At 29.4% G+C, this 14,025-nt stretch overlaps 1 protein-coding gene across 3 annotated transcripts; it reads right to left on the reverse strand.

Moving 5' to 3' along the window:
* Positions 1-10,299: 10,299 nt before the first annotated feature.
* Positions 10,300-12,261, reverse strand: LOC102618712 (hypothetical protein). Of its 3 annotated transcripts, none has more exons than XM_015530569.3 (2): positions 11,965-12,261; positions 10,300-10,802 (listed from the first exon to the last, which is right to left on the reverse strand). In XM_015530569.3, exon 2 carries the CDS (start codon positions 10,752-10,754, stop codon positions 10,488-10,490), a length of 267 nt encoding a protein of 88 aa, XP_015386055.1. In that variant the 5' UTR covers positions 10,755-10,802; positions 11,965-12,261; the 3' UTR covers positions 10,300-10,487. The 3 variants fall into 3 exon arrangements, with proteins under 3 accessions (XP_015386055.1, XP_024955239.1, XP_024955238.1); XM_025099471.2 differs by having other exon boundaries at positions 10,300-10,782; positions 11,965-12,260; XM_025099470.2 differs by having other exon boundaries at positions 10,300-10,756; positions 11,965-12,258.
* Positions 12,262-14,025: the final 1,764 nt, after the last annotated feature.

Raw genomic sequence — 14,025 nt, forward strand, 5'->3', positions numbered from 1 at the left:
AAAGCTGCCAGAAATATTAATCTTAACCAGACACCGTCCGAGGCTTTATTAAAAACATTACTATGATCTCTAAAGGTATGTTAAGTCCCTTGTCATTCCCATTTTTGATCTTATGTCCTATGCTTATCAATTGTTATTAAGTTGTTTTTTCTATTTCTTTTAGTGAGTTATGATGTTTTTGGTAGACCAATTAAACTTGTTATTAATCATCTGCTTGTGTTTTTAACTAGGTGTCACTACACTTGGAATGGTAGCTTTTATATTTTGGTATTCGAAACCATTTTGTTTTTGAATATTTTTGTAACAACACCTTTTTTGTATAGCATATACTAATCATTTTTTGGTTAGGTAGTCGAGTAACTGTTTATTAGAACCTTTGTCAGTTCATTCACCTAAAGAAGCAGTCAAGCAGATGAGCCATGTGTGGCCTTAGAAGATGGCGTTGTAGATGCATTTCGTGCTCCTGGATGCCCTCTTATTTTTTTGTGTACGAGGGTAGTGTATTTAGGTTGCATATTCTGACCATTTGTTATTAGGCACTATCGGTCAGAGATGGCTAATTGTAGAAACTTGATATGTATTTAGGGCTATATCTCTGTTAATTCTTCTCTATTATAACTGTCTTAAAATTCCAGTAAAATTACTTGTTGAATTTTTTGTAGCTTAAATTTGGTTTGGTTTTGTTTTGTTTCAGATTTTGATGAATTATGATGTTGAAGGGTTTCGACTCTTTTGTAATCTACTTTGCTTTGACTAATGATGTTCAATCCTACAGATATTATATCTTTGTAGATTCAATTTTCCGTTGTTGTTAAATTTAAGTGATCCTTTATTTTTCCTTTGTGGCTTGCATGCATGCATGAATGTCGAAAAGGTCACTGGAGTGTTATTTTTTGGTTGTTGGGCACTTGAAAAAAAAAATGATCTAGAATGTCTGGTTGTTGAGCACTCAGAACCCAAAAAAAAAAATGAATATTCCTTGCATGGTGAAATTAATTTGAATTACTACTTCCATTTTCAACAAAAGCTCAAACAAAAATAAAAATAAAAACCACTGCCTTTATTTCAGATTAGACAGTATGATATATTCTACGGGAAATATAATGTCAATGAAATTCAAAATTTTTAATTTTTCACGGACAGGTACAAATTGATATTTTTATTTCCCGCCTCCATTTTTGATATTTTTGAGAAGTATTACTTGTTAAAATTAGCAATTATAAATGTTGCTAGTAATGTCCACGGGTGCACATATACTTAAGATTAGCAATCGTCAAAAATTTATATATATGGTTATTGTAAAAATACAATTGATTAAAATATAATTTTTAAAATTACATTTAAAGGAAATCAACTCCGAAATGTAAATATAGAGTTTCAAACCTTAACCAATTTACGAAAAGGTGGGAAGGATATAGTTTTCCATCCAACTCTTACCTAACCGAAAAGCAATTATATTCTTGATGGTATCAAATTTTGTAATTACTCATAAAATATTGTTGTTTTCAATATCATTTAGAAACATAACTAATATTTACAGTACAATTTAATCAAGTGTTTGTAAATTCTTTTATTATTTAAAAGAGATTATGAATTTAACATTTCTTGTCGTTGTGCTTCAAATTTGAGTTTTATATTTACCTACAACTGCTATTTTGGAGCACAATTTTTTGGAGAATTCACAAGGATTGTCTATTAAAATAGGAAAAATTAAAGCAAACCTACGTATGAATTTAATTCTAACCTAATTTATTAGTTGTTATAAGTTTAGTACAGTTGCAATTCATCCTGTGAAATTGTTGAGTAATTAATGTTATGACTTGTGGAGTAGACCTTTGGACATTCCTGAAATTTTCTTATAAAACCCTTTTTTCATTGAGATTAATTGAATGGGTTTTGATCACATGTGTGAGGTCACTCCCCTTACGGAGGGTAGTGACCCATATTGCGATCTCGTATCAAGCGAACAAGTTCTTGTAATTGGATTTTTAGGGCTCACTTGGCATTGTTTTTAGGAGATTTAAAAGTGATTTGAAAATCTAAAAATTAATTTTCGTATTTGGTAAATTTTTATAAAAATCATTTTTTGGCAAAATTACTCAATTTTATAGTAGATTTTCAAATTTTGATTTTGAGAATCACTTTTACATTTAATATGATTTTGTATATATCATCATATAGCATCCAATGGATGGATGCAGCTGTGGTATGGTACCACAGTTGCACCATAGTTTTGCCCCATATATATATTATAAACTTTCAAATTTTTGGTTGATTATTAGGAAATAAAATCATTAACCTTAAAGAGATTATTATTATCAATTATATTGAGATGGCACAATAAAAAATAAAAATACTAATACTATAAAATATTTATTTTAGTTATCAAATAATTATATATACATATTGAGAAATATTATGTGTGTGTGTGTGTGTGTTTATAAATATTGAAATAAATTTCATTCAATATTATGTCTAATTTAGTCATTTACATTTTTACTGTAGATTAACAGTACGATTTACCAAATATATACAACCGCTTTTAAAACTAACAGTACTTTTAAAAATAAATTATACCAAATGTTTCACTGATTCTTTCACATGTAATTGTTTCTATAACACAGTTACCAACGATTATTTTACAAGTTATAACATTACCAAACTAGCCCTTAATCCAACATTGAGCTCATTTGTAAATAATTATATAGTGTGGATTGTCTTAAAAGGTTAAAGCTACTTAACAGTAATCTATTAAATTTTCAGTAATTTAAGTTTTAATATATTTAATAGGGTGTGACATTTTAATATATAGAGATTTAAGAGTAATTTTTTATTTTTATGATCAGTTAAAATAGGAAACCTAAAAATAACATAGAAAATTATTTATATCGGTATTTATGATTCCTAGGGCACACGTAACATTTTATTATTTTATGACATCTCATCATCACAGAGAGTGCAGAGAAAAATTTAGAGGATTCTCTAACAAAATTTGCTAATTTGAAAAGCAAATCATATAACTTTAGGGAGTAATTGGACGTTGTTTAACCTGAATATTTGTTTGTTTGTTTTTGATAGAACATGAATATTGTTGAAAAACATAAATATTTCTGAAATTTAGGTGATGATTTTCAATAGCTAATCATTTTCCAACATTTGTGTGTTATAACTCTCTAAATGAGAACCGGTCTCATCGGCCATTGTTCTACGCAATATTGCCCATGTCATTAGATCTCTAAGTAAATACCAAAGACAAATTAATTTATAGCATAGAATAAAATTACAATTACACCAAATAAATTTTCAATTTAACAAACTTATTACAGCCATCCCATTTCATAATTCATATTTGTGTTTTAAATTTTAGTTGAAAAATATTTTATCACTATATGGCAAATACGAGGTACGAGTTGTAAAGATAGATACTCAATAATAAGAAGAAAATAATTTTATATTTTGGCTTTATACTTCTTTTAAAAATAAAAGTTAAAAGAAGTACTAGTCTGAAAGCAAAAATAAAAACTAAGAGAAATACTATTCTTAGGTACAAGTTTTATCATTTATGGCTAGATAATTTATTAATTTACGGGTTTGTCCTTTTAAACTTGAGATATTTTGATAATTTAAAATTTTTAAGGAATGGTATAAGGATTTTATCAATATTACAAATTTTTTTAACAGTACAGACATTACACAATCAATTGTCGCTACAACCAACTATAATTCAAAGTCGGATTAACTCAATAATAGAATATGAAGAAAAAAAACACAATAGTATCAATTGTCACTTCAAATAATTACCTTCCACCAAAATGGAAAAACATTTAGCGGCAAAACTACCGCCTAAATGAAAATTTCATTTATCAATGCTGATTTCGTAATTTCGTATGTACCCCTAATGTCAGAATTTCGTAATAAATATAGAAATATCAAACCAAAAAACGGAGAAACCATAAGTAGAGGAATCAAACCAAAAAATTGGAATTTATTAACAAGAAATTGATAAAGAAAATGGCAAAGTCGGTAAATATGAATAGAACTTAAAAGTTCCACACAAAAGTTGTAATTGAGTTGAAAGATTTAGAATATATAACCAATGAATTGTTGGGAAAAGAGATAAGTAGCTTAACTCATAAATAGGAATAACTCACCACAAATTGGGTAAAGATTAACATAAAAAATGTTGTAATAATTTAACTTGAAATATGTACCCATAATGTTAGAATTCAGTAGGAAAAGTAGAAATATCTAACCAAAATGTGAGGAAAAAAATAGTACAGGAGTGCAATGGAAAAATTAGAATTTATTAACAAAAAATCGATAAAGTTGATGGTTAAGTTGTTAAATACGAATAAAACTTTAACTTCCATATGAAAGTTGAAATTCATTTAAAAGAGTTGGAATATTTAGCCCATAAATTATTGAGAAAATAATTAGGTAGTTCACCCCACAATTAGGAATACTCGACCACAAACTAGATAACGATTAACGCAAAGAACGCATTTGATAATTTAATTTGAAGTATGCACCCATAATTTCAAATTTCAATAATAATAGTTGAAATAAGCAACCAAAATTTTGAGAAACCATCACTACAGAAAACCAACCAAAAATTTGGGATTTATTAATAATAAATAGATGACATAAATGGTAAAGTTGGTTAATGGAAAGACAACGTGGAATTTCTACACAAATGTTGTAATTCATTTAAAAAATTTAAAATATAGAAATAATGAATTGTTGGGGAGAAGAGTTAAGTAACTGAACCTATTATTAGGAATAAGTAACAATAATTTGGATACAATTAACGCAAAAAAGGTATAAAATACTTAACTTGAAATATGTACCAATGATGTTAGAATTCAATAGAGAGTAGAAATATGCAAGTAAAATATGTTGAAGACAGGAGTCGAATAGCCCAACCAAAAACTTAGCATTTATAACTGCAAATTGATAAAGTATAACGCTAAATAGGTAAATGTGCAGATGACTTGGAACGTACACGCAAAAGTTGGAATTCAATTGACAGGTGGAGAATACAAACAATAAATTGTTAGGAATAGAGAATTAGGTAGCTAAACCTATTAGTTAGTAGGAATGTCTTACCACAAAATAAAGATGATTAACCGGAAAAAGATACAGGGTAGTCTAACTTGAAACATTTACCCATAATTTTAGAATTCAATTAAAATAATAGAAACATAAGACCCAAAACTAGATGAAACAAGATTGGAAAAAATTATCCAAAACTGAGAATAACAGACTAATTTTTTGATAAATTAGAGCAAGAAGTCGGATTCTATAAAGCGAACTTAGAATATTCAACTAAAAGAATGGAATTTAATTAAAAAGATAGGAATATAAGAGTCAACCTATCATGCAAGGAATGTTGGATCTACAATTGGAATATAAAACAAAAAAATGGTTGGAAATAAGAGTTGAAGAACTTAACCTAAACGTTGGGACAATTTACTAATGATTTGATAAATTTCAATGGGAAATAGAAACATAAAAAATGAACTTCAAACATTGACATAAATGTTGGAATTCAATAAAAATTATAGGAATAGACAACCACAAAATGGTGGGAAAAAAGTGAGAGTCAACCAAAAAGTTGGAATTTGTAAACCATAATTTGATAAACTTCAAAGGAATTTTAGATGAAAAATGGACTTGAAACTTCTACCAAAAATATTGGAATTCATTAAAAAAAAGATGGAATATAGAACAAAAAAATTGTGGGAAAATAGTTGACGAACTTAATCTAAAAATTGTAAAAGAATTTCCAAAAATTTGGTAAATTCTAATTGCAAGTAGGAATATAAAACCAAAAAGTTGTGGGAGGAACAACTGCACCCAAAATTGGTAAAAACTCACCAAGAATTTGAGTACTTTTAACTAAAAGTAGGGATACAAAATGTAAACTCGAAAATTTGACCTAAAATATTAAAATTTAATAAAAAGAGTATAAGTATAAAACCAAAAAGTAGTGGCAAAAATAGTTTAAAAACTTAACCTAAAAATAGAAATAAATTACCAAGAATTTGATAAACTTAAACGAAAAGTAGAAATCTATAAAGCAAACTTGAAATATCTACTTAAAATGTTGGATGTTAATACAAACAATAGGAATATAAAACCAAAAAGTAGTGGAAAGAATAACCTCACCCAAAATTAGGAACAACTCAATCACAATTTGAGTAATTTCAATTGGAAGTTGGGATACAAAAAGTAAACTTGAAACATGCACTTAAAATGTTGGATTTTAATACAAAGAGTAGGAATATAAAACAAAAAAATGGTGGAAACGATAGTTAAAGAACTTAACCTAGAAGTAGAAATAAATCACCAGAAATTTGATAATTTCAACGAGAAGTAAGGATTTAAAAAGTAAACTTGAAACATCCACTAAAAATATTGGATTTTCATAACAATAGTAGGAATATTAAACCAACAAGCGGTGGGAAGAACACCCCAACCAAAATTTGGAACAAGGTCATAGAATTTGAGTATTCTCAACTAAAAATTGGCATACAAAAGCAAACTTGAAACTTCTATCTAAAATATTAAAATTCAACAAAAAGAGTGTAAATATAAAATTAAAGAGTGGTGGAAACAAGAGTTAAAAATCTTAACCTAAAAATAAAAATAAATTATCAAGAATTTGACAAATTTCAACGAGAAGTAGAAATTTAAAATGTAAACTTGAAACATCCACTTAAAATGTTGGATTTTAATACAAAGAGTAGGAATATAAAACCAAAAAGTGGTGACATGAACAACCTCACCCAAAATTGGGAATAACTCAATCAGAATTTGAGTAATTTCAACTGTAAGTTGAGATACCAAAAGTAAACTTAAAATTTCGAACTAAAATATTAAAATTCAACAAAAAGAGTATAAATATAAAATTAAAAAGTGGTGGAAATCAGAGTTAAAGAATTTAACCTAAAAGTAGATATCAATTACCAGGAATTTGATACATTTCAATTAGAAGTAGGGATACAAAAAGCAAACTTGAAACATCGACTTAAAATGTTGGATTTTAATACAAAGAGTACAAATATAAAACCAAAAAGTAGTGGCAAGAACAACATCACCCAAAATTCGGAATAATTGAACCAAAATTTGAGTAATCTCAACTGGAAGTTGAGATTCCAAAAATAAACTTGAAACCTTAACCTAAAATATTAAAATTCAACAAAAAGAGTATAAATACAAAATTAAAAAGTGGTGGAAATAAGAGTTAAAGAATTTAACCTAAAAGTAGATATCAATTACCAGGAATTTGATACATTTCAACTAGAAGTAGGGATACAAAAAGCAAACTTGAAACATCGACTTAAAATGTTGGATTTTAATACAAAGAGTACAAATATAAAACCAAAAAGTAGTGGCAAGAACAACATCACCCAAAATTCGGAATAATTGAACCAAAATTTGAGTAATCTCAACTGGAAGTTGAGATTCCAAAAATAAACTTGAAACCTTGACCTAAAATATTAAAATTCAACAAAAAGAATATAAATATAAAACCAAAAAGTTGAGCAAACAAGAGTTAAAGAGGTTAACCTAAAAGTAGAAAAAAACTTACCAAGAATTTGACAATTTATAACGAGAAGTAGAAATCTAAAATCCAAACTTGTAACATCCACTTAAAAAGTTGGATTTTAATAAAAAGAGTAGGAATATAAACCCAAAAAGTGTTGGAAATAAGAATTAAAGAATGTAACCTAAAAGTAAAAAATAAATTACTAAGAATTTGGTAATTTATAACGAGAAGTAGAAATCTAAAAACCAAACTTGTAACATCCACTTAAAAAGTTGGATTTTAATAAAAAGAGTAGGAATATAAACCCAAAAAGTGGTGGAAATAAGAATTAAAGAACGTAACCTAAAAGTAAAAAATAAATTACCAAGAATTTGACAAAGTTCAACGAGAAGTAGAAATCTAAAAATTAAACTTGAAACATCTACTTAAAATGTTGGATTTTAATACCAAGAGTAGGAATATAAACCTATAAAGTGGTGGAAATAAGAATTAAAGAACGTAACCTAAAAGTAAAAAATAAATTACCAAGAATTTGACAAAGTTCAACGAGAAGTAGAAATCTAAAAATTAAACTTGAAACATCTACTTAAAATGTTGGATTTTAATACAAAGAGTAGGAATATAAAACACAAAAGTGGTGGAAACAATAGTTAAAGAACTTAACCTAAAAGTAGAAATAAATCACTAGAAATTTGATAATTTCAACGAGAAGTAAGGATTTAAAAAGTAAACTTGAAACATCCACTTAAAATGTTGGATTTTCATAACAATAGTAGGAATATTAAACCAACAAGTGGTGGGAAGAAAACCCCAACCGAAATTTGGAACAAGGTCATAGAATTTGAGTATTTTCAGCTGAAAATTGGCATACAAAAGTAAACTTGAAACTTCGACTTAAAATATTAAAATTCAACAAAAAGAGTGTAAATATAAACTAAAGAGTGGTGGAAACAAGAGTTAAAAATCTTAACCTAAAAATAAAAATAAATTATCAAGAATTTGACAAATTTCAACAAGAAGTAGAAATCTAAAAAGTAAACTTGAAACATCCACTTAAAATGTTGGATTTTAATACAAAGAGTAGGAATATAAAACACAAAAGTGGTGGAAACAATAGTTAAAGAACTTAACCTAAAAGTAGAAATAAATCACCAGAAGTTTGATAATTGCAACGAGAAGTAAGGATTTAAAAAGTAAACTTGAAACATATAATATAAGTATTAGAATATAACAATAAAAAGTAAGAATATGAGTATTTTGTGATATTTTTATAAATTTTTATGCTATTTATAAATTTAAAATTATTACAATTTTTTTAATCTCATTTGAAGGTAATTTTTAATTTTTCCTTTTTTAAAATAAAATTTTCACATTAAAAACAATTAAAAATTTTAATTTGCATTTATTAACCGGTTGAAAACCGGTTGTACCGGCACCATGCATGCGCTGCATGAGATGCAGCGCTGCATGGTCGGTTGACTCATGGCTACTCAATTAGGGTAACTTTATGACAGTTTTGTGAGTTTACGTAGCCACTAGTCATTTTAGACCGATGATGTTGATTGACAAGCAAATCTTGATAAGCTACATATTCGCTGCCTACCTAGCAGGAAACTGAAGATCAAGATCATGATTACAATATTTTACATGGGTTTACAAGATTAATATCACACTATCACTATACAATGTGATGGGATTAGGCTTAGTAATTTGACCCGATCTTATTTTTTGTCTAATTAATCCGACCTTAATTTTTTAGGTTTTGACCTGAATTTTTGGGTTTCAAGTTAGAGTCGGGCTAAAATTTTTAAGCTTGAAGAAATTTCAGGTTAGGGCCGGGCTTAAGCCAACCTGACCCGACCCTAGTTGAATTACATAATGAGTTTTTAATTTAATTGCATTGTGTGTTTTTCATGTTGGATTTTGAATTTGATTTATGTGTGAGGTTGAAATGATTGTGAAATTGAATTGTTTTTTTTTTATAATTTAATCGCATTGTGTGTTTTTTAAAGTTTGATTATGGAATTGAATTAAAAAAATTATTCCTATTAATTAGTTGTTTTGTGAATTATTTTGTGATTAATTATATTGTATATTTTGCCTTTGTCTTGTTAATTAAGGTGCATGTATAGAAGAAAACATTAAAATAACATGAATATAAAACAAAACATTAAAAAATATTTTAACATTAAAATAATATAAAAATTATTTCGGTAGGGTCGGAAATGTTGGCCCAATTAGGCCCGACCCTAACTATAAAATGTTTGATTCTATTTAAGATCGGGCTTCAAAATTTTTTTTTAATCGGGTCGGACTTGTGCCAAGCCCGAGCCCGACCCGAACTTCCTAGCTCAGCTGTGATGGATGATAGTCAACAGTCTTTGGTCATCTGTACATCGTGATCATAAGAGTCATAACAAACTCTCCCACGTAGTGCTTTAAACAGAATATGTGATGATTCAATAAGACGATCTCATAAATAAATATAGTTATCAATGTTCACTCACTTAATACGAGCCACACTTTATTCTGGCTCTTGTATAGTGATTGGAAGAATTTTTACATTTTCTATGAAAATGAAACTACTACATTAACCAACAAGATAATTCCTAGAAGTTCTTTAACATATGTCGAATAGAAAGTAGGCACAAATTTAAATTTAATGAAGCATGCAAGCGCTAACAAACGTTTTTATAAAACAAAAAATTTAAGCAAGATAATAACGACTGACAAGAAAGGTGCCAGAATTTAAGCAATAGGTCATGAGTTGGATTCACGTTGAAGACAATATATTAAACACATTACATCCAGCAGATATAAGATAAGAAAACTTACCGGGAAGCATAAAATAAAGCAGTTCATTTAAGGCGCTTTACATACAGTAGGGAAATAAAGTATCGTTCAAATCTTATCTCAAACAAAGGAATGAATCTACTTATTGTATGTGCTTGGGGATTTTTCCCTCTTTTAAGAGGGAAAGAGCATACTCAGCAGTGTCGATGAGATCTTGAATGTTGTGAATGGACCGCTCTTCAGACCCAACCATGAATATGGCCCGAGCCTCTGCTTTCTTTGCAAGTCTTGCTGCTAAACTAAGCTCCAATTTGGGAGAGTTGAGGCTCCGTAAGATCTGCCGATACAAAGATAGTACCCGCTTCTGATGCTTAGAGTCTACTGCTGTGGCCCATATTAGACCCTTCATGTCTATGTACTCATCAAGTCAGAGAGTTCTAGTGAACAGCATAATGAGCTAAATCACAAGAATTTTCATTTCAAAATATGTAGGTTAACAATTCTGTTGTGACATACAACATGATACGCACAGATTACATCAAATGAGAAGAAAAGACCAATAAACTCAACTCAGATAATGAGGTCAAGGAAGCCACTTCTGCTGATCAAGGTCTGCAATGCTTTTATTCAAATATTATGAGACTGAACCTTAACCTTATCAAGCAATCACAAATTTACAAATTCCTAGGACTCAAAAATGGGCTTCCTGAATATGTTCATCATAAACTATTTTGGTATTTCAGTAGCAACCACTAGATGAGTAATCTTGCTCAAGAGTTTATTTTTGCCAAGCTTGCCTATAACAAGAAAGCTTACTACAACTGAATATCAAAACTTGTAATCCGCCAATTGGTTACAAGAAGCATTTATGAATTATATGTTTCTGTGAGCTTATAAAAAACATGACCTCATATGTTAACCTCAAATATAAAGTTATACATCCTTATTATTAAACTAGATTTGTTTTCATATATTCACCACAAAAACTTAAAGATTGTTTCAGTCCAGAAATTGCCGTATAAAGATTGAAGTATAGCCGACAACCTAATTACAAAGCACCTAGCAAAAGCTTCCCATTAAAGCAACTGACGGGCGCAAAAATATTGTTTGAAGTATATCATTCACCAATAAAAATGGTGTAAACTCTAAAATAATCTTTGCTTATTAATAAAACGACTCATCAGTACTAAGTAACCAAGAAATTAGAAACGAAAATGGGGCTCAGAGATTTTAAAACAGATTGGTAAAACTGATTTGGAACATTACGAAATGAGGCTAATTAAGTCAAGCATTTTATCAAACAGTTGATGATCAAGAATTTCCACCGATCTATAAGTTCAGCCATGGAGGAAAAAAAAAAAAGGGTTGAACCTCAGTAGTCTAAATAAGAAAAGAAATCCACGTAAGATTACATCGCATACACATCCTGACCAATATTTTGTTAACGATACCTTTCAAGCATTTCATCAAACAGCTTTATGTCATAGACACAACAAGTAAACAGAATAGATAGACCTCTCTTTATTTTTTGTTAAAGTAAATAACATATAACTCCAATTATAAATGAATTCCAGCAATAATAATTACGAAGAATGAAATTTCAATGGCATGTTACTTACCTCCTCAGGCAGCAGTGATCGACCGTTGGTGGTGTGCGACGTACAATCTACAGCAGTGGCGACGTGTCGGAAGCGGCGGCGGCGACTTGGCTGGTTCAAACGGCGGATAGGCTTCTTTTGATTTTATCATTTGATTTGAAAAAACATAACACAGAAAAGAACCGGATTCAGACATGAGGGTTCATTTGAATCCGCATCCAGATTCGAATCCGTATGTACACCCGTATCTGTATTTTTAAAGGTTCCGGGCGGAAAAAATGTGGACTTGCATTGTTCGGTATCCGCTCCGATCTTAATTTTTTTTTTTGACATTCGTATTTAATAAATAGATTCGATTTTTTTGAAAAAAAAAAGGATATTTTAACCAACAACAAGATAACAGCATCACATTAATGTTTGTACGGTAGAATTCTCATTTATTTATTAATTTTCATATTTTTTGTCCAATAATACTACATATTCTAAAGGAAAATGATAAACAAACTAAAAGAAGACTAAAGAACGACAGAAACGCAGCGTGGGCTTGCCGTTTCATGCGTTTCTTTAGTCTTCTTTTAGTTTTGGATGGGCCCATAATAAATAATAAAATAAAGAATTTAGAAATGGAAAGCAGGTCAAATTTCAGCTTTTTATCTTTTCCTTATACGTTATCTCCTCCCTCCCCAATTTTTTTTTTTTTTTTGGTTACTGAAATTGAGCGATTGAAAATGCAGAAATTGCCTGTGTGATAAGCGAGATGCAGAGAGATAGAGAGGACATGAAACTGATTTTTCCTTGTTAAATGCAGATGGCTCACGTTAAATGAGAGGTGAGAGATGGAGAGAGAGAGGACAATAAGAAAAACTGATTGTAAAAAAGTGTTTCTATTGTTAAATGCTATATTCACTCATGTGTCATGTTTAATTTAATTTTTTAAACTGATTGTGGCCCCTGGTTTTACTTCAGTTTTCTTCTATTAATACAAATGCATATCGAGTTGACTTTGTCTGGTTTGGCTTCTTCGTCGGGTTTGAGTGATAATGGCGATTTTAGCTTTTTATCAACTTTCTTATTTTGTCATCTACTTTTCGTTACTTTTGGTTTCCTTTTCATTATTTTAATATTTTCTTTTGATTATTTTATTTTTTAAATGAAAAAAGCAACAGATAAAGGATAATGAAGCAACAGACAAAGGGACCCACGAAAATGACAGTGGGCGCTGCCGTTTCTGTCGTCCGTTAGTTCAAATAGCAGGACTTTATTCCAAATATTAATTTCAAAACTCATCTCAATTGATGTGGCAGCTGATATGACATCTCAGTTATAAGTTTATTATAAATTAAAATAGACCCTCTAAAATAATTTATTTTAAATCTTATCCCTTTATTTCTTTCACTACTAAAAGTCTAAATGATTCCCAAGTCATAAATAATCAAGAACTGCAGAAGCATCACCACCCCCAAGCCATAAGCACCTTACTTTGTCTAAATGATTCCTTTAATCTTTTTCTAGGAAAGCTAAATTCTCATGTCCTATGCTTCAACCATCAAAGAATTAAAGCTTTTGTTTGGTCTTATTCCAGCTTGATCATTCAATTCCAACTTTCTTTGAACAAACAACTTCATTACCCTGTTGGTTTTCAAGAAACAAGCCTTACTTGGTGTGTTTTAACTCATGATTATGGTCATATGTAATGGATCTGACTTCCCACTTTCTGTCCAAAGCATGTTGTTGCCCTTACTTTAGTCTTACAATTTGTTTTGGATGTTGGATGTAATCTAAAGGGATGATTCGATAAGGATTTTGCCTTACCGCTGTGTGAACATGAAAATGTCACATATTTCAACTCTTCATCGTCTCCTTTGCTATAGGTTCTTTTAATAACTTCGAATCCTATTATCTTCCCATACATCTTGTAGAACTCAAACAAATTCCGAGCCTTATTAAAAACCATGCCAATTTTTGGCTCAATAATTTCTTCTGCATTTGGTTCATTACTTATATCATTCTCATCATCAACATGATTCAAATAAAGCAAAAATATCCAGCTAATCAAAATCATCATCAATTAATACAAACTCC

Source organism: Citrus sinensis, chromosome 3 (assembly GCF_022201045.2).
Source record: "Citrus sinensis cultivar Valencia sweet orange chromosome 3, DVS_A1.0, whole genome shotgun sequence".
Classification (NCBI taxonomy): domain Eukaryota; kingdom Viridiplantae; phylum Streptophyta; class Magnoliopsida; order Sapindales; family Rutaceae; genus Citrus; species Citrus sinensis.

What these genes read in the sequence shown, in the direction of transcription:
- LOC102618712 (XM_015530569.3), bottom strand. Translation starts at nt 10,754, where the DNA reads ATGAAGGGTCTAATATGGGCCACAGCAGTAGACTCTAAGCATCAGAAG.